Source organism: Bombus huntii, chromosome 11 (genome assembly GCF_024542735.1).
Source record: "Bombus huntii isolate Logan2020A chromosome 11, iyBomHunt1.1, whole genome shotgun sequence".
Lineage (NCBI taxonomy): Eukaryota > Metazoa > Arthropoda > Insecta > Hymenoptera > Apidae > Bombus > Bombus huntii.
This window is the reverse complement of record NC_066248.1, coordinates 8,697,234-8,722,004: the sequence shown is the minus strand read 5'-3', so window position 1 is coordinate 8,722,004 and position 24,771 is coordinate 8,697,234. Positions and strand designations below refer to the sequence as shown.

The 24,771-nt window shown below is 35.7% G+C and overlaps 2 protein-coding genes and 2 long non-coding RNA genes across 5 annotated transcripts; 2 read left to right on the top strand and 2 right to left on the bottom strand.

Moving 5' to 3' along the window:
- Positions 1-3,534: 3,534 nt before the first annotated feature.
- On the top strand, positions 3,535-9,239 carry LOC126871401 (uncharacterized). Of its 2 annotated transcripts, XR_007691633.1 has the most exons (4): positions 3,535-3,961; positions 5,325-5,600; positions 5,681-6,029; positions 6,310-9,239. It is a non-coding gene; the product is annotated as an uncharacterized LOC126871401 (long non-coding RNA). The 2 variants fall into 2 exon arrangements; XR_007691632.1 differs by having other exon boundaries at positions 3,543-3,961; positions 5,681-9,239.
- LOC126871354 (sodium-coupled monocarboxylate transporter 1-like) lies at positions 9,007-16,716 on the bottom strand. Its single transcript, XM_050630061.1, has 15 exons — positions 16,455-16,716; positions 14,115-14,317; positions 13,842-14,001; positions 13,703-13,768; positions 13,380-13,431; positions 13,240-13,307; positions 11,402-11,553; positions 11,180-11,320; positions 10,868-11,092; positions 10,612-10,795; positions 10,446-10,532; positions 9,980-10,149; positions 9,640-9,798; positions 9,464-9,575; positions 9,007-9,396 (listed from the first exon to the last, which is right to left on the bottom strand). The coding sequence occupies exons 2-15, from the start codon at positions 14,300-14,302 to the stop codon at positions 9,361-9,363; spliced, it is 1,800 nt and encodes a 599-aa protein (XP_050486018.1). The 5' UTR covers positions 14,303-14,317; positions 16,455-16,716; the 3' UTR covers positions 9,007-9,360.
- On the top strand, positions 14,631-22,906 carry LOC126871402 (uncharacterized). The gene is made up of 3 exons (XR_007691634.1): positions 14,631-15,251; positions 22,537-22,671; positions 22,787-22,906. It is a non-coding gene; the product is annotated as an uncharacterized LOC126871402 (long non-coding RNA).
- LOC126871334 (endoplasmic reticulum transmembrane helix translocase) lies at positions 18,937-24,632 on the bottom strand. Its single transcript, XM_050630009.1, has 18 exons — positions 24,126-24,632; positions 23,646-23,911; positions 23,339-23,567; positions 23,118-23,271; positions 22,791-22,940; positions 22,526-22,708; positions 22,327-22,464; positions 22,127-22,247; positions 21,900-22,054; positions 21,636-21,811; positions 21,324-21,563; positions 21,032-21,247; positions 20,762-20,951; positions 20,446-20,694; positions 20,027-20,363; positions 19,781-19,952; positions 19,555-19,698; positions 18,937-19,477 (listed from the first exon to the last, which is right to left on the bottom strand). Exons 1-18 carry the CDS (start codon positions 24,387-24,389, stop codon positions 19,370-19,372), a joined length of 3,492 nt encoding a protein of 1,163 aa, XP_050485966.1. The 5' UTR covers positions 24,390-24,632; the 3' UTR covers positions 18,937-19,369.
- Between the last annotated feature and the right edge of the window lie 139 nt (positions 24,633-24,771).

Sequence of the window (24,771 nt, the reverse complement as noted above, 5' to 3'; positions counted from 1 at the left end):
CTAAATACCGTTACCGTGAAATATTACCGACCACGACCACGACCACGGCCGTGGCTACGACCACCAGCACGAACCTACGCAGACATTCTCAGTAAGAGGAGTCTCGTTGCTTTCTCCTAACAAAGCAGACCCTAGTTAGACGCTTGTACACGGGGATGCCGTTTGATCCTTGTAATGATATTCCTCGCTCGTTTATTTTATTGGACTACGCGAATAATTGTAAGATTAATTGATGCCGATTGTTCGCTTTAGTGAGAATAGGAGACGAATTGCTTATATCTTGAAATACATAGTTAACGTTATTCTGTAGGCGTTTTTGTTGCAGTTTTAATGAGAAAATGGATTGTAAGAAGAGATGATGTTTCTAAGTATAAAATTGTTAGTAAGTTATTGTGTTAGTTTCATGAAATAGTAATATAACTATATATTTCTAGTGGGAATTTTTAGATATTTTTGAGAAATTTAAAAATGCAAAAGTGCATGGGATGCACGCAACCGACCAGAAGTATTAGGACACGTTCTAATATTTAGCGCGCGCATTTCAACATATGTGTTTTATAACGTAAAATATTAAAATAATCAATGTAGAATATTCGTTATAATATTTAATAAGCAAACCAGCTTTCTGTTTAGATCCAATCTTTCTGATAGTGTCTATAAAGGTATAAATTTTCATAAATATGACGAATTGATCGATCTTCTTCCCCCATAAATCCTGCCATTAAATACATTTCAAGAAAAATCCCCGATATTGAATTCCGTGTTCCAATTCTCGATTCCGTAAATTTCAAACGTTCATTTGCAAATCCATATTCCCTGGCGTCTAACTAAATGCACCACTTCACTCTAAAAAACTAACAAAACACGGAAAATTAACGAACATCTCTACCAATCACGAAATTCATAGAATACATTGCATTATCGTCGACGTGTATTTAAACCCGTGAAAAGAGGGAATAAAACGAACAGACCGACGAAACTGAATGTTTTTGTTGGAAGGGTGACACGTGGATTCCTAGGACAATCCACATGCCAGGGAAAAGTATTCAGTGTCATTATGTTCAACACGAAGTCACGAGATCCCAGTGGACCTTCATTGAAACTCGCGGCTGGAGATTGGTGGATGCTTGATAGGCAGCGTTTCCTCGCGTAATCTCGATATGACGCCAACCTCCCTGGATCCCGGAGGACTCGGGGCGGGTTAAAAAATTACCGACAAGTCACCTGGCCGCGTCTTTTCAAACCGTCTAACCTTTTGTCAGCCTCTCGCTTTGCCAACGACGAGCCATGTTTATTGCGTCACGCGTTAAGTAATTATGACGTTTATTGTGATTAATTGCCTCGTCCGCGATCCTTTTTACCGATCACCGAGGCGCGTGTTGAGGGATTACGCCGAATGAAAACGTGAAAGTTTCCAACGAACGTAGGAAATGATAATGTTGCAACTACGATTGCAAAGATATGTGTTGAAATACGTGCATTAACGGTTTGAGTAATTGGAGAATTCAATTGGGAAGAAGATTCTATTAAGGGAAGATCATTCGCGATCTCACACGCTAGGTCGTGGTTTAAATTTAACGACTTAAATCTTTAAATAATTGAAATAGTTTTTTTTCATTTATTTCACATTATTACTTATTTTTACATTATTGTTATTTAATTTATATTACAGTGAATTTTGAATCATTAATTTTAATATGTTAAAAGCAAATAAAACGAATTTAGAGGAAAAGATCTAGTGGTAATTTAAACGAAATGAATGGGACAAGTAATCGATAAAATAATTGATTCATCAATTGTCTTGGAAATGAAAAACACGCAATTGGGTTTCAGGTTCGGGGCGTTTCCTTCTCGCCTGGCGTATGAAGTCAAAATTCATGGATATAACGCGCTCGTTTGATCGACCTAGCGTAAATTAAATATCAACAAAATACACGTTTTCAGTCGTATAACCGTCCTAATTACGTCTGTGGTTGTTTACAATGGACGTTTCAAACCGAAATCATATATAAATTAACCCTGAAATTGGCAATATGTACGACCAATAAAAACGATCGTTTACAAGATGGAAATGTCAAATATAGAAGGGATTAATATTTAACCGATGAATAAGCGTTAATAGCTTTATGTAAAAAAAGAAAAAAGGGAACCACGGTTATCTGATTCTTCAATTGCATGGTACACATTTCTCGAAACAATGCCTTACTTTCATGTGCGTTTAACCACCTGTGCTTTGTATCAACATACAAGATATCGAGTTTGTTGTTTCAATTCGTTTTTATGTGTCATGTTTCGATTGACAGTTCGAACAGTTATTTGAAATAGATGAAAATTATGTCCTTCGTAAAACCTTGACTTGTCATTTGAATAATGCACACTCTATACTTCACGTCTAACAAACCTGTAGTTACAGTGGATCCGTGTCCTGACAAATTGTCATTCTGACGAATACGTCAGAACAATCGAATATACGAGGGTCGTCCAGGGAGAACTACCCGTTTATATATAGAAGTCACATAAAACGATAGAATGTACTTATAGGAGGTTGTCTAGCTTCGATCATGTATCGACATAAATCATACAAAATTTTGTGTTTAAATATTTAATATTGTCGTTGTATCATACGTTTGAAATGATGATGCGAATTTCGAACGCTGAAAAAATTCTTCCAAAAGGAATTCACCAGTTTACAGGAATTACAGGAATTACCAAAGGAATTGCCAGATTACAGCAGTTAATGGAGGGTTTTGTTGAATTAAATTAAGTAAATTATTAAATAAATTAAATGGCAATTAAAGTAGGTAGTAGAGTTATGAATGAACTGTTGGTAAGATCATGGATGCGGGAATTCAATAGGGACAGAAAAACTGTACGTGATTGCGAACATTCGTCTCTTACTACAAAGGAGCTCAAGAACGTGTCTGCGATTTTGCTGCAAATGATGTTCATCGTAGTTTTTTGCAAAACTTAAAGGATTGTTTGGTCGATAATGCTTCACAAGAAACGATGATTTAAAAGATTGCGTAAGACGATGGTTATGTGAATTGGCGGCGGTAGCGTATGACGATAACAAAAACTCGTATAACGTTACGATAAGTGTTCAAATAGAGCTGGCGGTTATATTGAAAAATAACTTAGTATATATATACTAAAGTTATAAATATAGATCGAGAAATCTGTTTAAAATGTATAATATTTGTATCGCTGTTATTTCAAAACGAATATTAATTTCTGGACGATCCCTCTGTGCCCATTGTAATCATAGCCTAACATTTTTACAATCGAATAGACAATCGAATTTTTATATCGAATCGAATTTTTATATCGAATAGACAATTACATAGCAAAATTAATTATATTTATTTAATAGACATTCAGGGCATCTATTGAGTGTCATGATATTATAATGTCGACCCTTATTAAATTGATACTTATTAATTTCATAATTAGCATATATTTAGATACCAATATGCATAATGTCATTTCGTATGAAATTGTAAGGTTGGAATCGTACTTACCTAACTGCGATTCATCTTTTATTATTGAATATATCATCCATCCACATTTCGGCTTCATTTACACGTCTCACATTATAAGGAACACACATTTATTCAGTTGTTTGAAAGAATTGCAACAAAAATAGCAACAGAACGATCCAAACATCGCCGTACGAAAAAATGTACACACCGAACGCCTGATTCCACAGTTGCCGCCTTTTTGCATCGTGACGTCACGCAACTAACGAATAGAAGCGTAGATGCGAGACATCGTTAGCTCGATTCCACGCTCGATTCCCATGGTCGGTAGATAAATTCGCGTCATTAGAGGTTAATGGATAAATTCACGTGTCTTATTGGAAACTTTTTTTTATCATCGGATTATTGTGTGCTAATAAACGAACAGCATCAATCATCGTTAGTGAAATGAAACAGACGAATGCACACACGGAAACATATAAACGGTAAGTAAATATATACGATTGTGGAAAAATTTACTAAACGGTCACGCCAAAAATAGAACAATTGCACGTAGGAAAAAAAATTCGAACGCCATTCGATCACTCGAAACAAATTAAGCGCAACGGCTGTTATAAATTTCATCTTGACGAACGATAAAATCGCCGCTACAACCGCACTCGATTCGATTGGATTTTTTCCTACCCCTATTAATAATAGTCACGCACAACACTGTTCGCGTGTTACGTGTTAAAAAATTTTAAATTGAACATCGAGACCTTTTAAAATTCGTACGGGCAACACTGTAAAGTATACGCAGGGGAATTATAATTTTCAACACGTCGCGCACACGTTTGTACCCATTCGACAGCGTAAATGTGAAAACTCCCTTAATAAGTCGTAACCGTTACTACGAGCAGCAACTTGAATTTTATACAAAACGTCGAACTGCCGGATAACTGAAAAAAGATCAATTTTTCATTTAATTTTTTTAAATAAATTACGATGCAAAGGAATTTGATCGATTCGTTCGTCATACATATTCGAAAAAAAAAAAAAAAAGTAACAAGTAGCATTGACAATTGTAAATAGGCTCTCTTGACAATACCAATTCTTTTTAATTTCGATAAAACGGTAGATAAATACAACTCGTTCGCTGAATCGGTCAATTTAATTAAAAGCCTTTTCGTGTGTGCAATTTTCTTCAATTAGCGAAACGGCTCCCTTTAAACACGCTCCTTTCACGAGTGTGTCACTCTATCTTCGTTACAATTTATCGAACGTCCTACTGGTAATTATACGCCTTTATGCCTCGCTCGTCCAGCTAATACGTCACGTTTGCGCGCGAAATTTTTATCCTAACAATCTCGCCGTATCGCTAACAATATTTCGGAGCACAAGCCCGCCACAATCCATGACGGCGCTACTCGATCTGCATTAATTGGCATCATTACTGCGCTGCCCATTTTTTGGGATAAACCGATTTCCCGTCCCTTGTTCCGCATTATACGGTGCACGCTTGTTTTACGCTTTTTGCCTCGAGTGGTGTTTCTTAAAACCCTGTTTTTTCAAGCATTAAAAATATTTTTCATCGAAAACGTGGAAATTTAAATCCATGAGTACAATAGTAATAACAATAATCCGAACTTGTAATTAGCCGCCTTTTTCTCCCTTGTTCTTTTTTTTTTTTTTTTTTTTTTTGTTAATGATCCTACCTTGGTACTATTCTCTTTTAAATATTGTAACGATTTCAGCTGTCGTTTAAAAATATAATATCATACCTTTTTTTAATACGATACAATATGATTTATAAAATAACGCGTTGTAAAAAATTTTATCGAATAAATACAAATATACGTAATTCAACAGGATAACATCGGAATCCTAAGCTTTCTGGAGATCTTCCGTAGCCAAATACAACGACGACGACGCGACAACATGCTCTGGGAGTTCGGAGGTCTGTTTACACGAGTTCGCAAATATAGCCATAGGTATCGGAGCCAACCGAAGCGAAGAATTGATAAATTAGTTATTCCGTCAGTCGTCTGCTGCTGTTCCTCCAGGTACGTTTGATTTGAGGTTTCGAATAGTCATGCCTATTTATATTGAAGACCTTTGGAGCTTTCCCAACGTTCGACTATCTAAGTACATATACGCGATGACTGGGATAAAATTCGATGGAAATATTCTCTGATCATATTCTTTTTGTTTTTTCTTGATTTCAGAAATGAAGGACTGCAGGTCTTGTGACGATCTAATGTTGCAGAATCAAAAAGTATATTTTTCCGTGAAACTGACATAATTTGATGTAATACATGTAATCTGATACATGTCAGATGTTAGAGATTATACAAGGTTATAAATTATTCGGAAAAGCTTTAATAGTGGGCGTAGCTGGCCCGTTTATCATCGGATAACAGTTCCAGAGTATATCCTTTGAATGTAACTCTACTCTTGGGCAAACAAGACTAAGGGTTATGACCATTCTCGTTTGTCTTTGCATCCAGAGAATCTTCGCGCGAAATCCCTAGCCAGGACCCAATTAACTCTCTAAGAATTCGATCCTATCCCATGGTAATTCTAAGATAGTACGACTCTAACAGCAGATTAGAAAAGACAATATTTGCTTCGGTGCTTCTGCGTCTAATCGCAGATGCGCCTTCACTTAATATCGCTTACTATTTGTCTTCCCTTACAATGGAAATTTGCGACGTGGGTATTACACAGATAGAACAAAAATCGAGGGTAGGATAATCCTTAAAATCGCTCCATTCAATTCTTTAGCATATTTAAATTAGTATCGAATTTTTTTTCACAATTCCAACGTTCACGAGTTCCATATTTTTTCTAACAGGTCACGTCCAAAATGGCCAACATCTCATGCGAACTGCAACGCTTCTAAGAATCCTTCGTCTCTGACCACAGAAACCCGTATCCGCATCGACGACGGTTTGAATTGAAGATTTTTGCGGACGGTAACTCGTTGGCTCACGCGCTAACGTATTTGCAAGATCCGCTGCGCTGATGGACATATAATGCGACGTGTGATTGTAGGCCCGCCAATCGCGGCCGATTGTGCCTCTGAAGGCCCGCTAACTATCTCAAACTAGCCCCATTCAAACCGCCACGACCTCTCTCTAGCCGTCTCTATCTACCAGCCCAGCCTCTGTGTCTCGCTCGTTCCAACCCTCATTCACCGCCACCCTCCCCCTGGTACCCGTGCGTCTCGTTCATCACCAAACTTCGCCTCTCTGTTGCTCTCAACTCGCGTCTCGTTTGCACCGACTTCACAGGACGATTTTCCCTCCTACTCGGTGAAAACTCAGTTCCTCATTCGCCGTTCGAATTCGACGTACGTTTCTTGCCGCACGTTTCTTCTGCACGCCCTGTATCCCTCTCTAATTTTCGACCGGCTCTCTCGCCACACACGTAATCTTCTATTTCATTCGCTTTACTTTTCCTAATGCGATAGCTCGCTCCATACACATACAATCGTAGCCTCATCTCTTTTCAATCTCACCTCGCGGATCGAATGTTTTGCCTTCCATTTAACATCCTTTATCTCGCTCCCTCTATTCAACTCTCTCAAAAAAAGTTTTTCTCTCCGAGGTTCCGGCGATTCCATTCGCCCCGCTATCTGGTCTTCCGTCCATCTAATGTTTCCACTTTCTTTTCATCCGTTAAATCGTGCATCTCGTTTAACTCGACTTCCGTCGTTTTCTATTTCGCAAATTCATACATTCTCGCCTCTAGCCATTCCTTTTAAGAATGTAAGCCCTACATGCACTTTCTTCCCTGCTCCACCGTCACCGCTTCTCACTCGTTTGATTTTCGCGTTCTTTTTCTCGACTATGCAGCACTGCTTCATTTTCCCCCTTCTTGCTTCTTAAATCTATGTTCTCTCTCACTTTCGTCCATCTTTCACTCTCTCTCTATCTCTCTCTCTCTCTCTCTCTCTCTCTCTCTCTACCCTTTCGAACCGCAACCAACTACCTCTCCTCTTTCAACCTATTCCCCCGACGTACCTTATCTCCATTCTCGGTCTCTGTTCGACCTGCTTCATTCATCGACACAATCACGCATGGTTACGTAGGTACATTCCGCTAGGCGTCACCGAGTATTCGTCCCGATTCGAATTCTCGACCCTATATAACCGTGGCACGTTCTACGTGGGAATTTCAAATCTATCAGCGACCCAGACGAATGCAAATCGCGCATGAAGCGCGCTTAATAAAGCCTCGCACGCGGCCCGCAACTCGCAATTTTCTTTTCGACGCTACGTGTCGCACGCTCCTCTTAATGAAACCTTCGCATGCACCGTGCGCAATTCGCGGCTACGCTCCTATTCTACACGCATCTCCGTCCCGCGATACCGTTAGAAAAAGAACGCACTCGGGATCGTTAAGCTTCGGCCCAGGGGAGAGAACGAGGACCATTTCAACTCCCTTGTAGAAAGAGATCCGTTCATAAGAATACAAGTTCCATAGAATAAAACTTTTCTAGTAAATCACGGAAATTCTATTATCTAATAAACTTTATGGATATCGCATAAATAAAATGAAAGACTTAAGAACTATTTTCTTTTATTCCCATTATAAATAGAAGACTTTATATTACAAAACTTCTATTTTGCTTCTATCTTTAATGGTCAAGTTCAAAGCGATAACATTTATAGGACCTTCCCACAAAATGGTCTCTATCAAGCTTAAACTTTTGACTTACTTTCGTCAAGAAATCGCTTCTCGTACCATTGCGCCATAAATTCATCCCCACCACCCTGAGAACGTACGCCGATGAACCGTTCCTCTTTCCAATAAATTCTTCTCGAATCACCTGTCGTCATTTCGTCCAGCTTTCAAGCGATTCCGACCAATCGTGAGACACGTCTCAAAGCGTCAGTGCAAAAACTGTGACGACACAGCGGATATCGATCATGACGATCAGCGTCAGGAACAATATCGAGCTGAAGGAGGATGTCGCTTTTGACCGGGCGTGTTTCGACCAGGCGAAAATTGAATTTCAAGGAAGCCGAGTCAAGAGATAAGCATGGAGAAGCGTACCAGCTATTTGCGTGGCCTTAATAAGGACGTTTGACGGCGTTAGCTTTCCCTTAACAAGACGGCTAATATCCCGGGGCCTTGGCTCCCCTTGGTCTACCTTCTCTGTCCTTCCCTCTGTTCCTTCGTCTCCCTTTCTCCATCGACTCGCTCGCCTTCCGCACGGCGGACACCGTCGGGAATCACCAAAGCTTGAAAACCGAACAAACTCAGTTAGAGAACTCGGTGTGAGGAGCAACCGGACCTGCCGGCAAAACTCATCCTTCTCCGCATCCACGATTCTCTTACGCAGCTTGCCACGTTTATGGACTGACTTTGTTTCGTCCTGGGCGATCATTAATTTAATAGCGGCGATTGTACTGAAAGATTGTACATTTTTACTGACAATCACAGTGTAATTTTCTGTAAAATAATTTTCTATAAAATTGAAGTAAAAAAGATTGAAAAAATTAAGGTAGGGTTGTATATAACGAAAAGTAATACATGACATGAAATATGTGGCTCATAAAATATAATATAAAAATTTATTCTGCATATACTCTAAAAGTTATATAAAACACTTCGTAAACGTTTCTAGTAACTGCGTCTTAATATGACCTTACTAACAAAACCTTGCTTTATGTGAGTAAGTCGATCTACGACTTATAACGATGTGAACACTATTGTCTACAATGGTGTTTAAACCTAAATAAGTACCGAAAGAGGGACAAACAAGAGAAGTAAAATTTCACATGCGCCCGACCCGAAAATTTTACTTTCAGTATTGCATTATCCACAGCATCATAGCAGTGGTTTAGCTCCAATGTGTTTATAAATGTTCAGCAAGCTATTCAATCCTGATGCATGGATTATGTTGTGACCCCGTTAGGAAAATTTTGACTTCTCTGTAAATCAAAACCGAAGAAATTTTTAACTAGAAAATATTTTTAATATTTAATCTTTGACATTTACCCTTTTCTTCTTTAGATCATATAATAAGAGACTTGCTGTTGTTGCCAATTCGTTATTTCCAGCGTTATTTCCAATAGGAACAATATTTTCGTCCTTTGGTGCCGGTAACAATCTAAAAAATACAAAATTTTGTAAGAGTTCTATGAGTAGTTAAAAACATATTATTTTTAACTCACGAATGAATTAACGGCGAAAGCAGTCTTTTGTCAACAGAAGAAAGATCCGTAGGACCAGTCCACCAGCTAATGAAATTGCCTACGACGATAACGATTAACGTGCCTAAACCAGTAAACCAGTGGTACGATAATCGATACAGAGGAAACACATCGTCTTCGCTAAAACAAAGGAGAGTTCTGTTCAATACGAGGATAAACCAGTATCGTTACAGTTTCAAATAAGATAATAAAACAATTTACAACTCTGATCATACGTTTCAACGATGACGCTGGTGGCCACTTAGGATTTAATTGATTATGAAAGACTTAATAATTATAGCCAAGGCTAAGGTTAACTTACTTCGGACGATCAAACTGTTTCAGGAAACTTTCGGAGATATTGCCTGGGCAATGAGAAAGGGGGACTGGAAGTTTCTTAGGAACCAGCAACCCAGCACCGATAGACCAATTTGCACCTAAGCTTGCCCAGCCAGCGATCACGAATCCTACGATAGCACCCATAAACGCACCCTATTCGACGGAACAGAAGTATTGAAATTTTTATATCTGTCTATTGTAATGTTGACGAAAGATATCAATAGACCGCTTTTATGCATTTATAGGGAATTTAATGGCGTAAAAATGTATAAAATGCACATGATGTGAAAAAATACGGTACTTGCTACAATATTTAATAGATGGCACGAGTCTCTGCTTAGATCTCATTTTTAAACATCCCATAAATGTCCACAGTCGAGGTATCAGATTAAGAAGGCATGTAGGAAAGAAATATAAAAAAAGCAAATTCAAGCCTTTCAATAATTCACCTTAGCATTCGTCCATGGAAAGAGTATACCTAGCGTGAACACTCCGAAAGAAGTGCCTGCAGCTATTGCTGCTAGACTTCCAGTTATCTATAACAAAATAAGAGAATCATGCAATCTTATCAAAAAATACTTAATTTATAAGTAGAATAAATGAAAAAGTATTCACAGCTAAAACTCCTCCTAGTTTCTCGACCAGGAATAGCAAACCCAGAGCTATGCAACCAAGCAAGACAACCAGACATTTTACAAAGATGTGGGAGCATCGGTCGGTCAGTTTCAAGCCGAAGCAACCCTTCACGAAATCTTCCAGGACCACTACGGCCGTTGAATTAAGGCCTACAGACAGGGTACTGAGACAAGATAAAACATATTTTAACAAAAAATCATTTATAGATAAGGATAAATTCATGATAAGTACTTACCTAAGAGCTGCTCCAAAAATTCCAGAAATAAAGAGGCCCGGTACTCCAGGTAAATTTTTCGCAATTTCCATTACATAAGCGGGCAATAACTGATCGTCAGCAGTTATCAGACCGGTAGCTCTAGGATCGCACTTAGGTGGAGACCACCAGGCTATAAGGACGAGGCCGCACCAGCAACATAATGAAATGAATAACATAATACTGATAGTAAATATCGCTAATGATCTGAAATCACACATTTATATACAATAACAAACAAATAATATATTAAATAATTTTACATATATCGAAATGAATATTGTACTCACTTACAGTTTGGACGTTTTCAAATCTTTCAACGACCTATACCGCTGTACCATAGTTTGATTGACAGCAATGTAAGCGGTGCTATAGAGCCACGAACCAATTAACACGGTCCATACTGTATGCCTTATATAAGGAGACGTATCAAAGCTACAAAAAGGAAATATAACATAAAACGATGGAGTTGCAAACTTATTTTGTCTTCTTAACGTAATGTTGAATACTTCTTACTTTAAAAATTCAATTCTATTGGCTTCCAATGACATCTTCCATATTTCAGCGGCGCCCATTTGATAAGTACCCAATATACTAACAGTTAGTACAGCGGCAATCATGACTCCGACCTGAAGCGCATCCGTCCAAACTACTGCCCTGATACCACCCTAGTAATCACATTCTCCAATTAACCCACCTTTCATCTATGTATCCATCGATAGCCATGAACAATCGTGACTAACTACCCTTTCATTGAATTCCGTCTCATCCATCGTTACACTTAAATCTACAAGAAATAGTATATGCCACCTGCAACCTGCAAAGCGTCATTACGCGCAGCTCCTTTATCATAACAACAAGAACCATCAAACTTCATGAAAGAATGGCCTCAAAAGCTGCACGAAAAAGCGGACTACAGTCTTGGTAGACGCGATCGTTAAGCGAAAGACAAGCTTACAGACACGCGAAAGCGACCATGGCGGTAATAAACAAATTTCCAAGGAGTCACTGGGCCGCGATAAATTTTCATTAATTCGCGGGCTACAACAAATTGCTTGAATAATTACAAGCGCGCGCGAGCATGCGATTAATCACTTCGGCGCTGGCTTTGTGATCTGCTACCACGGGGAACGAGCACTCGACGTGCTCCGCGCCATTGTTTCCGCTGGGCCATTGTCGAGCTTTCAGTTTCCGTCCATAAACATTTCCAGTAGCCGGGTCCGCGTGAGAGATTCTTCGCGGCATTGTCCACCGAAAATTGTTTCCTACCAGCTACCGGCATCCTCCCGTCCGAGGAACTCCAGCTATCCCCGGGAGAATTCGCTGAACCGGCGTCCTTGGAAAATTAGCTGCCATATACCTAGACACCGAGTCACCCGGTCGGGGCTGGACTTCTAGTCTACCCTACGCTCGTTTTACATGTGTTCCGTCACCGCGATACGTCTTGTTAAGTCCTCGAGGGTTCACGATGAATCAGCTTCGTCACGATAATTCAACGCGATCACATTCTCCTAATTAAATACGTTTGTCGATTTTAGATCTCGATGCGTAATCGTTGGATCATTATTACCGTCATGGTTTCTACGAAGGTGTTTCTATTTACGATTTGTTATTTCTATTTATTTTATTTATTATCATATCTAGTTTATTATTACTTATATTTAACAAGACTGCAAAGACATAGAAAAATATATCATTACCACTTGGATCAGTGCCTTTCAAAGTTATATCAAGTTTGTTGGAAACTCGTTCAAAGGCATTTCAATTCGCCTGAAGTTTTAGAAACCCTCAACATAATTTTCAATACGGTAAACGTCACTATGTATAAATATATCGTTATTAACTACCTATAGAGTTTAATCTCGTTTCTTCGGATATTTATAAGCAAAGCTGGCGAGGATCAAAGAGAAAGCTTCATGAAACTATTATTAAGAGGAAGGAAGGCAGGTAAAAAAAATTCACACGAAATACTGTGGAGGCATGCAAGTTTTACAGCTCGTAGAAGCTACGTGTCCTTGCCTCGCACTGCCCGAGTATTTTTAACTTCAAATACGTGACCCCAGAATTTTTTGTGTACGACAGCGCACACAGTTTTCTACGTATTCAATATTTATACGAATTCATGGGATCGAGACGTTCACGAAGCAAAATCGAATTTATTGATATAGAGGTATTGCGAGTTATTGAGTTTCGAAAAAGTCAAAGTAAGCGAAAATCACTAGTGATATAACTCTAGTCTAACACAAAGATCATTTGGACAACAAAGGAACAGTTTTTGTAGAATATTATTTCGTTTTATTAACGACAAATCGGCTAAACGTATATCGTGATGAATTTTCAAAACGAGAACTTACCAGAACAGTGTAGAACACGCATACAAGGCATACAATGATCCCGATCAAATGTACATCAATGCCGCTGACTGTAATTAATGAGAAAGATTTTGGTAATATTCGGTTAATATTCTATTATAGATAATATGGGCACGTAATACCTTGATTTAGCGCCAACGCTGGAACGTAGACCACGATCGATTGGTAAAGTACCTAAAATTGGTTTATTACGATATTATTAATGCAACATGGGATCAGTCGGTACCATTGGTCATTCTCAAAGAGAAGCAAATTAAAGTTTCGTGTTTTCGTAACGTAACGTGATGTAACTTTGTTATTAATAATTTTTCGTCGAATTAAAATCGTTAATAAATTATATTTTTCGAACTTTCGAATTTCTTAATTGTACCTATCGAATTTTATACCCAAGCTGATAGGATAAATAGGTGCTACATAGCAACTTGATCGATAATGTCGCACTTACCACATCAACGAGGAAAATCGCCGATATGAGAATCCTTACACCACGATTGAATCTCATTTCCAAATACTACAAGAAAATCATAAATAAATTATGCGTACATGTTATTAGCATGTTCATTAGATACTCCCGGTAGATATACCTCGTAAACGGAATTCAATCCTAGCGAAACGAAGACTGGAGCGTAAATAAAAGCCACGACGACGCCCGAAAAGAATATTGAGATAATAGTAATCCAATATTGTGTTCCAAAATTGTATATCTCCGCGGGTGTTCCAAGAATCGTCACGCCAGATATGAAGCTGGAAAGAATAAAAATTCCATTTCCTATACTTATATTTTCACGGATCAATCACGATCAAATTTCTGACGATTTAATTCAGTGGCAATTAGAAAGATTCAAGGGAGAAACTACCTGGCGATGAGGGAAGCGGACACGGGAAAGAGACCCATACTCTTTCCTCCTAAGAGATAATCTTCCGTGCTCGACTTCTGCGCTCGCCTGTAATGCCATAATCCTGCGGCGGCAGATACGGCTAGCATCAGCGCGAACACCAGCCAATCTGCCCAATGAAAGTATCCCCTCTCCTGTGTTTCCAGCATTCTGGCTCCGGGAAGCTGGAAACGAGCGAAAACCTGATTTATGAAGCCAGATTTGCTTGATAACACCGATAATAGACGTAATGGAAGTCAAGTAACACATATGAAAGCTTAATAGCTCTTGCGATGATACGCATAATGGATCTTTGACGGCCATTTACTTGCCGTCACTACTATGCAATATGTAGTAATAGGCAAAAATCCGTTTTTACTAATAAATAAGCTTAAATAGATTGTAGCTTTTATTGAAATTTTGAAGAAATACGAAATAAAGATTGTTGTTATCAGAATGAACCTGAATATAATATAGTCTTGAAAAACAAAAATATACCGATGCGCATAGTGTTAATGGAACGTAGCAGACGTACAGAGGTCCATAGTTCACAATGAGTTTGTGGAATTCTTACACTATTGCATGTATCTATTGCGTGTATATCCCTAATTGGTAATTGACACATGCGACCTTAATGCGACTCGCAGCTGTTAGTGTTTCAATAAAGCTTGTTAACTTCCTAAACGTTGCACTTTCTGAACACAGTATCGGGACAAACTGCTCGTTTCTCTATGTTTTCCTTCGATAAATAAGCAAATTAATTTTGCTACACCATTCACATTTTTTCGATAGAAACATTTGTGAGACATTTACTTATCATAATTACATATTTACTAATGTATTTAGCAGCAATTATGGAATATCAAATGTTTGAATTTGGCGCCGTTTGCATTAGTATCACCTGATGAGTCACAGATGTCAGAGCCATACGGAAATCAATTTCAATTCAAGAAAGTGAACTGTGTACCACATTACCGGGTAATATGAATAGTCAGGGGTCAGTAAATCATGGGAGAACAAAGCGAAAGATACTAAAAGATTTAATGAAACACCATTCCAGGAATACGAGCAATAATTACGTATCACGGATATAGGCTTGCGTAAACACTACACCTCATTGTAAGTTTTTACGTCTTTCTTCACAAAACAAAAGTCTAATTGCTTCTTGAGACTTTTTTATCCTATGGCGATGACATAATTCTTGATCATATTAACCATTACATTGAAGAGAATTCTAATATATAATATATTTCACGATCCACATCTTTCTTAATTACATCGGTTCGTTGTGAATCGTGCTAGTGGAAAAAATATTCGGTTTCATATGCTTTCTTGATACATAACTATCTTTTCTCGTTACTACTTACATGCAATTATACGCATGCAACTTAATACAAAAATAATATGCACATACGTGAAGGTTGACTAAATGATATTACCGACTGAACTGGACAATTAGCAAACGATGAAGTAGAGACCGATCGTTGATAAACGTTTGCTATTCAACTTTATAAATAGTTTTCTGTATATTTAGTAACAATTTGTGATGCACTAGTATCCGCTTTACACGACTAAATTTTTGTCCTCTACACATTCACGTCATGAGAATATTACGGACACATCTATTTCGCGTTCACAAAAAGGGTTAATTATATTTCTGACAGGGACACTTTGATGTCGATCGATAATCGGTAAAAGGTGTGCAAACAAATAACTTGAATTCTTCAGTTTTGACGTAAGTTGCTTCTATTTTACCTGAGTTGATCCCCATCTTCTCTGTCTCTCTCTTGCCTCGTTATTCAAGAGATACTTTCCACGAAACAATTTGCTTCTAGAGAGTAATATTAGAAAGCAATCGATCTTTTTCTTATTTGCTTTCTTTTTTAGTAAAGTATTTAGTAAAGTATGCATGGCATAGTTAACTTTAAATTCAACAAAAAAGTGGAAAAATTAAATTTGAAATATAAAGGAATTATAGAAACTGATTATATCGTTACGAAAATTCCATATGATAACAAATAAAATTATCATAAGCTTCGAAAAAACATTTTCAAATATTGAGAATAAATGTATATCAACCACTAATTTAAATACCCATACAATAGGATGTGAATAAATCGCCACACAAAAAACAACTTAATATTCGTAGGACAGAAACGATATCCATAGGGAAATGATGTGACATAATATTGTTTATTTTTGTCGCAAATATTTTGGATTGATATCTATTTTGTCACGTCACAATCTATCGAAAACAATTAGAGAAAATAAAGTGCCGCTGATCATTTCACTTGTATATTTTATTTGTCTTGACTTACATACCGTAACAATATTTCAGAGCTACCAATCAGGAAATTAAGCGCGTTCCTTTCACACAAGTAATGACATAGAACGTCAAACAAAACCGCGAAAATTACAATGAGAAAGTACGATTACGCGGCCCGTGATGTTAATGTTGATATACATATTTCCATCGATAGGTTCATACGATCGAAATATTAAAAAAAAAAAAATTAGACAAAATAACACAACGAATAAGTATAGTCGAACGAGGAGAATAACGTAACGAACAACCATGTACCGTGATCAACAACCAACTGTCGTGAAGTCAGAGACTCAACACAGAGCAACCGGTTTCCTCGATAGACTTAAGTCATTCAACTTTTTCCAAGCATTAAGCATGCAGTAACAAGTTTAAACACATAATTCATTCGATCGATCCTTATATCGATCTTTGAACAAGGGCGAATTCCAGGAAAGACCGTAATTATTACTGAGGCCGTCACAAAATTCAAAAGGCGATTAAATCAGAATAATCATGAAAATATTCTTATGTCACTTCAAATTTTAATAAAGGAATATTAATTAAGAATATAAACTTCCACAATTTGAAATTAAAATAATAATCTCATAAATATACTAATCATGGATGTAAATAAATATCCTCCTTCTTAATAAATATGGTTTAACCTACTCACGTATCCTGTTGCTTTTTTGCTTTCCTCAATTGAGACATGATAGATCTATGTGTATATTCCTGCACATCATTGGTTAATGATGTAAGGTAGATAAGTATATAAGATGTAGAATAAAACAGAAATAAGTGTTTACAGCAAATTACGATCGGTATAAAAAATATTCGTACAGTATCTAATTTCAACAAATAAAAAAAATATTGTAGAATATCATTTATTAACAAAATTTTAATAAATAAAGAATATGTCCATATTCTTACGAGTCTGCAGAATAATTTTCATAAAAAAAGATGGGATATCTATATCCTTTGTGAAAATATTAGCAAATATCTAAAAACTGGCAAAAATATATGCGTAATAAGTACGCATTCGTAGTTACAATTTAATAGAAAAAACTAATAAGACTTACCTAATATCCAGAAGATGAAATTACTAGGTTTAATTATTTTAATATTTAGTTGGGTCTTTTTTGATTTTATTATAACTTGAAGTAGTCGAGGCATTAAATTTATCAAACTGATGAGTATTCTACTCGAAATATTTCTCCATTCTTCTAAAAGAGCTCTCTTTAAGTTATTTCAGTTTCAGGTATTCCATATATTTTCAATATCTGTATTGCGATTGTGGAGATATTTCTATGTGTTTCCGAACATCATACAAGATCCACTCTCGCGTATTAGTAACATTGTGCTTATAACGTTATGATCGTTACCTTGCATCAAAATGAAATTGTCTTTCAAACCCAGTTTTTCTGCAGTTTGACGCAGATTATGTTTTTAAATATCTATGTACATTTTATCCTGTGAAACGGTAACTGTACGAATACTTATTACGCATATATTTTTACCATTTGCAAGATGTTTATTAATATTTTCACAAAACAAATAGGTATCGCATTTCTTTTTCTTTTAAAATTATTCTGGAAACTTGGAAGAATATGCATAAATTTTTATTTGTTAAAATTTTGTTACTAAACGATGTTCTGCAATAATTTTGTTAAAGTTTAGTACTTTACAAATAATTTTTATACTGACTGTATTTTACCATTCTCATTATAGATAATTACAAGGCAACAATATACAATCAGCTTGCAGGATTTTTGATATAAAGCTTTAAAAATTCGCATACCGTTTTTTCGCAAAAACCACATACTGTTGAATTTTGAATATTTTCTATAACGTAAAGTTTATTCTGTTGCATTTGATTGTTGTAAGGATATTATTATTAACCAAGGTATACACATTCATTAACCACACCCAATATTTCAGTGTGTACACCAACCAAAGAGGGACACAAATATTTTTAGTAGACAAAACCATATACAATTCCATTTATTTATATTCTACTTATCCTCCTAAATATATGATAGAAAAAAAATTGGAATGTTGGAATTAAAAATCTATTCTTCCTACTAGTAGCTCCTCTAAATTTGATTCTATTATACATGAAAATAGTATAAAAGTAAAGAAAAGATACAAACCCTGAAATTTAAGTATAACTGCTGACAACATTTACTGCTGAGTTAGCTTAAACATTGATGAACCATGTGCATATCTTACGATGTTAGTGAAAATAATTATTTTAAAACAGACATGTTAATTGTACAAAATTGTAAAATTACAACATAACAGTTTTTGCTGGCATAATCCAGCATATAATCAGTCATATCATTGTATGTGTGAAATTCCACCATCAATTTCAAACTTCTACTAGTATGCAATTATTTCTTTTTACACACTATTCAAAGTCAGTTTTTTATAAGTTTGTGGTACAATACAGGAATCTCTTTTATAAATTTCCATAAATCAGGTTCTCAAGGTACACTTACATTGCTTTTAAACAATGATATATGTAATACTTATGACATTATGTATTATTTACTTATCATTTGTACACACTCACATTGCATGCTCTTTTTACTATTTCACATTGTATAGCAATAATTACATTCATTAAAACATACATACCACATACTTATATACACACATAAGTATATATACGTTGATTTTTCTTGTTCCACAAAGAATTATTCGCAAATTCTTAAACAATATGAGTGTTTTTAAGTAATAACTTCTCAATTATTATTGGTCAGATTTTTAAAAGCATTATATTCCACGTATGAATCGTAATATAATTCATGAAATAGAAAGATATTAATAAACCAAGATAACATTCGTTTGTTGTGAAACAAGAAAACAAAGTTGTATATTCAATTTTTCGCACTTTTGGAGTTAAAAGTTGAGTATAGAAATTGTGTACTAATCACAGTTTTTGATGTCTTCCTTCTCCAAAAAGCCATAAACAGGCTCTATCAACTATATATGCAAGGACAAAGTCAGCTATTAAAACTTGAACTAAAAGACTTCGAAACTAGAAGCAGAAAATGTTTAAAAAATTAATATTTATACAAATATGAAAAATATTACATTTTCCTTGCATAAACTTACATCACTTGGGAAATCCACAATTTCAAATTGTGCTGCCAAATCGGGTAAAAATCCACATGCTAATCCCAATATAACAGTAGCATTGCCTATAAGGCTGTATAGTAAAGATTTATTTTGTAACAAACTCTCCATGTATGGATGACCCTGTATCATAAAATTATGTTAAATTAAAATAAAATACATAAAGTCTTCATTAATAAATATTTTATTTATCAAAGCACTTTACCCGATAATTAATTGCAAAAGTAGAAATTTGAATCGCCATGGCAATAATATAAACTGTACTGTTTAATAGATTGGGTTCAAACAATTCTTCTTCGTCAGTCAAGTTCATATTCAAAGCCGTACTTCCATTAGATGAATTACTTGGAGCTAGTATTGCTGCTAATTTTTCACTCCTGGTTAAATTGGAACAAAATTAATATTAATTCAAGTATCATTGTACACATAATCTTTTAATCGTTTTACTTACTTTGGAGATAATAAAGTAGCTTCCTTAACCAAATAGACAAGAGAGATAAAATGTACTGCAAATTGAAGGAGTACGGTAGCAATCGTGTATAAGTTAAAAATGTTCGGAAGAGGCCTCTGTTTAGACAATGTTTTTAATGGCTTTGATCTTGATATGAATAAAAAGCAAGTGGCCAATAAAACACCTTGTAAGGTAGCTTGTGCATCACTGAATTTTATTCCACCTAAATAAAGAACAGATTGGCTGTATGCAAGCCCTAATGCATTAAGTGCTAAAATTTTGAACATCTGCAAGGTGGTAACCAGGGTGCATCGACCTTGCTTAATAACATGGCATACTATAATAAAACAAATATTAACATAACATTAATATATTATCATATCTTTGAACTGTTATAAATCATATACAACAGAACCTACTGCATTGAATTGATGACATTTTGCTTGTAAAAGGTGCGGCAATTGAAGCATCTCCTAACTTAACTATAACAGATTGTTCTTCGAGTTCTTTTAATATCTTTTGTATTCTCGCCTTGGTATTAGCAGAAACTCTCGGACTGTTTCTTGGACCATTTGTTACTGCTGAATTTGAGACGGTATGTTCGTTCTTTACATTATCTTGCTTTTCGGCAGATACTCTTTCAGGTTGGCTTGATAAAATGGCGACACCTGAATAAATTAAGTAATTAATATGTATGATTTATTTTATATATAAATTTAATAAGCTTTTACTAACCCACTTGAGCATGTTTTAAAGCACCAACATCATTAGTGCCGTCTCCGCACATCAACGTTGTGTATCCTAAATTTTGCAACGAGACAATTATAAATTCTTTTTGTTTTGGTTCACATCTTGCAAAAATTACGATGTGTGGTAACAATTTACGAAGTAGATCTCGTTCGTTATCTTTTAAATATGTTAAACCCTAAAAATTGTATCTTATGAATCTAATGTACATTGTATTTTATAGTATGAGTATGTATTTTATATCTTTTTATAACTTACTTCTCCCGTTACACAAAGAGTGTATTCCCGCCAAATTTCATTATTCCGAGAAATATTCTTCATTTCCAAAGGTAAGTTTATTTTTCTATCCACGCTTTCCCATATCCACTTTCCATCAGCTGCAGTTAATATAAGCGTAACTGGTTTCTTTGTAAAATGTAATTCGCGACTAACGTGACATGCTGTTAAAGGATTATCACCAGTAATCATAACAACCTGTAAAAGCGACGTGAATTTGCATAATTTATAAATGGAATAATTAGAAATAAAATTAAATTGTTGAAAGAGCTACCGAATGTGAAGCATTCACGATTTCCTTAATAACAGCTTTAGAATCAGGTTTAAGTGGACAACTTATGATTACAAATCCAGCAAAAATGAGATTCTTTTCTAAGTCTTCTCGTGTTAATTCCCTTAAATCTTGCGAAGATAGAGGTCCAGGAAGTTTTCGATATCCTAAAGCTAATACTCTTGCTCCGCGACGCGAAAGTGACAAATACGTTGATTCATAATTATCTGGTATAGATAACAACTGGAAGAAAAAATTAAAATATTTACAACACATTGTGAGAGGAAAAGAAATTACTTGCGATTTACCACACACCATGTCCTTAATAATTTCAGGAGCACCTTTCACAGTGGTCATGTAATTGATTTCTGATGATCCTGGCATTGTGTATCCTGCTACGACTGACATTCGCTTTAACGCGGAAGAAAAGTGATGTCTTTGTACGATTTTTAAGACAGGCGATTGTCCTTTTCTTGATACCATAGAATCAGCTTAAATAAATTGAAATTGTTACAACATCGTCAAAAAAGAAAAAATAAAATATAATAAGAACAAGAATATCAATAAATAGAAGTATACTTTTTGTAAGATTCCATTTAATAGCTTTCAGTGTAGCTTTCTCAAGGGGATCTCCAACAATTCCGTCGTCTAATTGTACAAGAGAATGGCACGTTGCGAGTACTTGAATACTTTCTATAGGTGCATCAGAAAGCTGCATAACATCTGGTTTTCCTCTAAAATAATGAACAATATCTTAATATAAGTATTTACATTTGAAAATATTTTGAAACTTATTTGATTCTTACTCAATCCCCGCTATACCTTCGACGACTAAATTATCACTAGTTAGAGTACCAGTTTTATCAAAGCAACATATTTGAACCTTTCCAGCAAATGGAATTCTAAAAGGTTCAGTACAAAATACACCTATACAGAAATTATATATTATTGTATTAAAAAATATAGAACTGAATATCATCTTCATTCATCTTCACTTTATAAATACCTAGTTTTGATAAGGCCAATAATGAAGTATTAACAGCTAATGATAACTCAATAGGCAATTCTGGAGGAACAACTGATGTAAGAATAAGTGTACATTCCAAGAACAATTTGTATCTATTTCTTGTAGGATCTTCACTTCCTGTAATTAATAAACTATTAGTATAGAAATACAGCTTTATTCTTTTTAATATGTTATATACCTTTAATCCAGACATATGATGCTGCAGCAATCGCAAAAACTAGCAAAAATAGGATAAAACCAAACGTTTCCAAGTTGTTAGCGGTAACACATTTGACTCCAAATAATATTGTCCTCAAAAGTTTTCCTTGCGACGTTGAAAAACCAGTACGTAAAACATAGGCCACACAGCCATTATCAGTAGCTAAAATTTTTAATATATATGTATAAATACAAAATATACATGATATTAAAATATAGTAATTTATTATTTACTGTTTAGATACCTTTAAGGCCAGATACACTTTTACTTGGTGGAGTATGTTGTACAACTTTCGTGCCCCCAAAAAGTATGTGAAGCTTATCAGTTTCTATATCCAGCTGTCTATTTCCATCAATTTCTTCTATGGGCTCTTTCATTTGAGGAACTGATTCCCCTATTTATTCATAATGGACGAATGTAAAATATATAATACACTAACCATAAATTAATATTCTTCCTAAGGAGAAAGTCGAGGCTTTCACAGCCTTTTTAAAAAAGAAATTCCTTATGGACACAGCTTCTACTCAAAAGACTCAAACAGTGTTAAGAGTGATTCTTCCTAATGACTTACCTGTTAACATACTCTCATCAACAACACAAGGTCCTCTTAAAAGTAACATATCACATGGCACTAGATTATCATTTTGAGATCTTGTTATGGATACAATATCACCAGGAACTAGTTGGTCAGTAAACATGGAATGCCACCGTCTATTCCTGTAGACCTTTGATGAAAGCAATTTTATTGGAAATATTTGGAACATAGTTTATTTACTTATGATGTTTACTAACCATTATAGTATATGGCTTATTTCCCATTTTCCTAATTTCAGCCATATTTCGGAGTTGTTGCTGCACAAGTGTGCACTCAAACATAATAAGCATAATTAATGTAAAGATACTATAATACCAATATTTATCGAAACACCATAATGCTACACAAAATAATTGAAAAATAAAGAATGGTGCAATTGCTCTTTCTTTAAATAGTTCTCTAAATTCTGGTATCACCATATCCAGCCTATGTGAAAGTAATGAAAAAAGTAAATAAAGCAATTTATGTAATTCTCCAACAGTACATATAAAAAGATATATTTACTTATTCTTCCCATATTTTTCTTCTGCTGCTGCAATATCTTTCTCATCCAAGTATCCTCTCCATTCGCAATAATGTTTGATAGAGTGATTAATTGGAAAATGAAGGCCTTTGAAACTTTTTTCATGCGAATTCCAATAGTATTTGGTTTTTTGAAATATGAACCACGGCTCATGTTGTTCAGAATGATGTAGTTTAACAAGCTCTGAACTTCCATTGTTGGGAGTAGGCACTACTTTTGCTATTTTCGCTTTATACGGATCTTTTTCCTGAAAAGATTTCAAATGACCGTATTCGTAAAACCACAAATGCTACATTTTAATAATTTAAAATTTCCCGCCAATCAGCCATATGATTCATACGATCAGAAGGCCGGTTCGAATGGCTGCCACGTTAACAAAACATATTGGACAACGTAACTTACACGTGCGAATTATTTAATTAGCATATATTGTTCCTTACGGTAAACGATTGTCAACTCACCGAGCTACAATTAAGGAAAGTGTGTATATGCACTGACCACTGGCAACACAAACATATGAAAATTTGTAGTACACCGATAGCTGCAATACCCACTAAACCCGCATCATAATATTCGTCAATTCCATAGACAAAAATCCAACTATAAATCCACACAGCGTGTAATATCACAGAGGGCAGAACGTAGCCCGTAAATAGCAATTTTCGAGGATTATGAAGAGTAACAGTTTGTACAAGTTCGTCTACTCGCGACGAAGCAATCGCCATGGCTATGATTACGCTATGCCGCTTATGCCGTAACAGGAGCGTATATGATCTTTAGTATCGAGAGGTTCTAGTTCCTTTCACATCAAATTCAATAACACGAACAGAGCAAACTCACACAGCAAAACGTGTACATAGCAACTGACCCGTACAAAAGGTGGTTGGTCTGCTGAAATTATGTTTACCCCTCTCACCTTTCGCACCTTTCCACAGTCCACTATATATGTATATACCAATTTATGATAACAAGACAAAAATGAGTTTTATGCGGATCACTTTCGTGGCATCTTGTGGCCATACTTTGAACTATTCTTCTTTTTTCCGGTAAGATTACTTTCATACATCACGTACTCAAGCTCTACGAATTAAGATTCATTTGTCATAA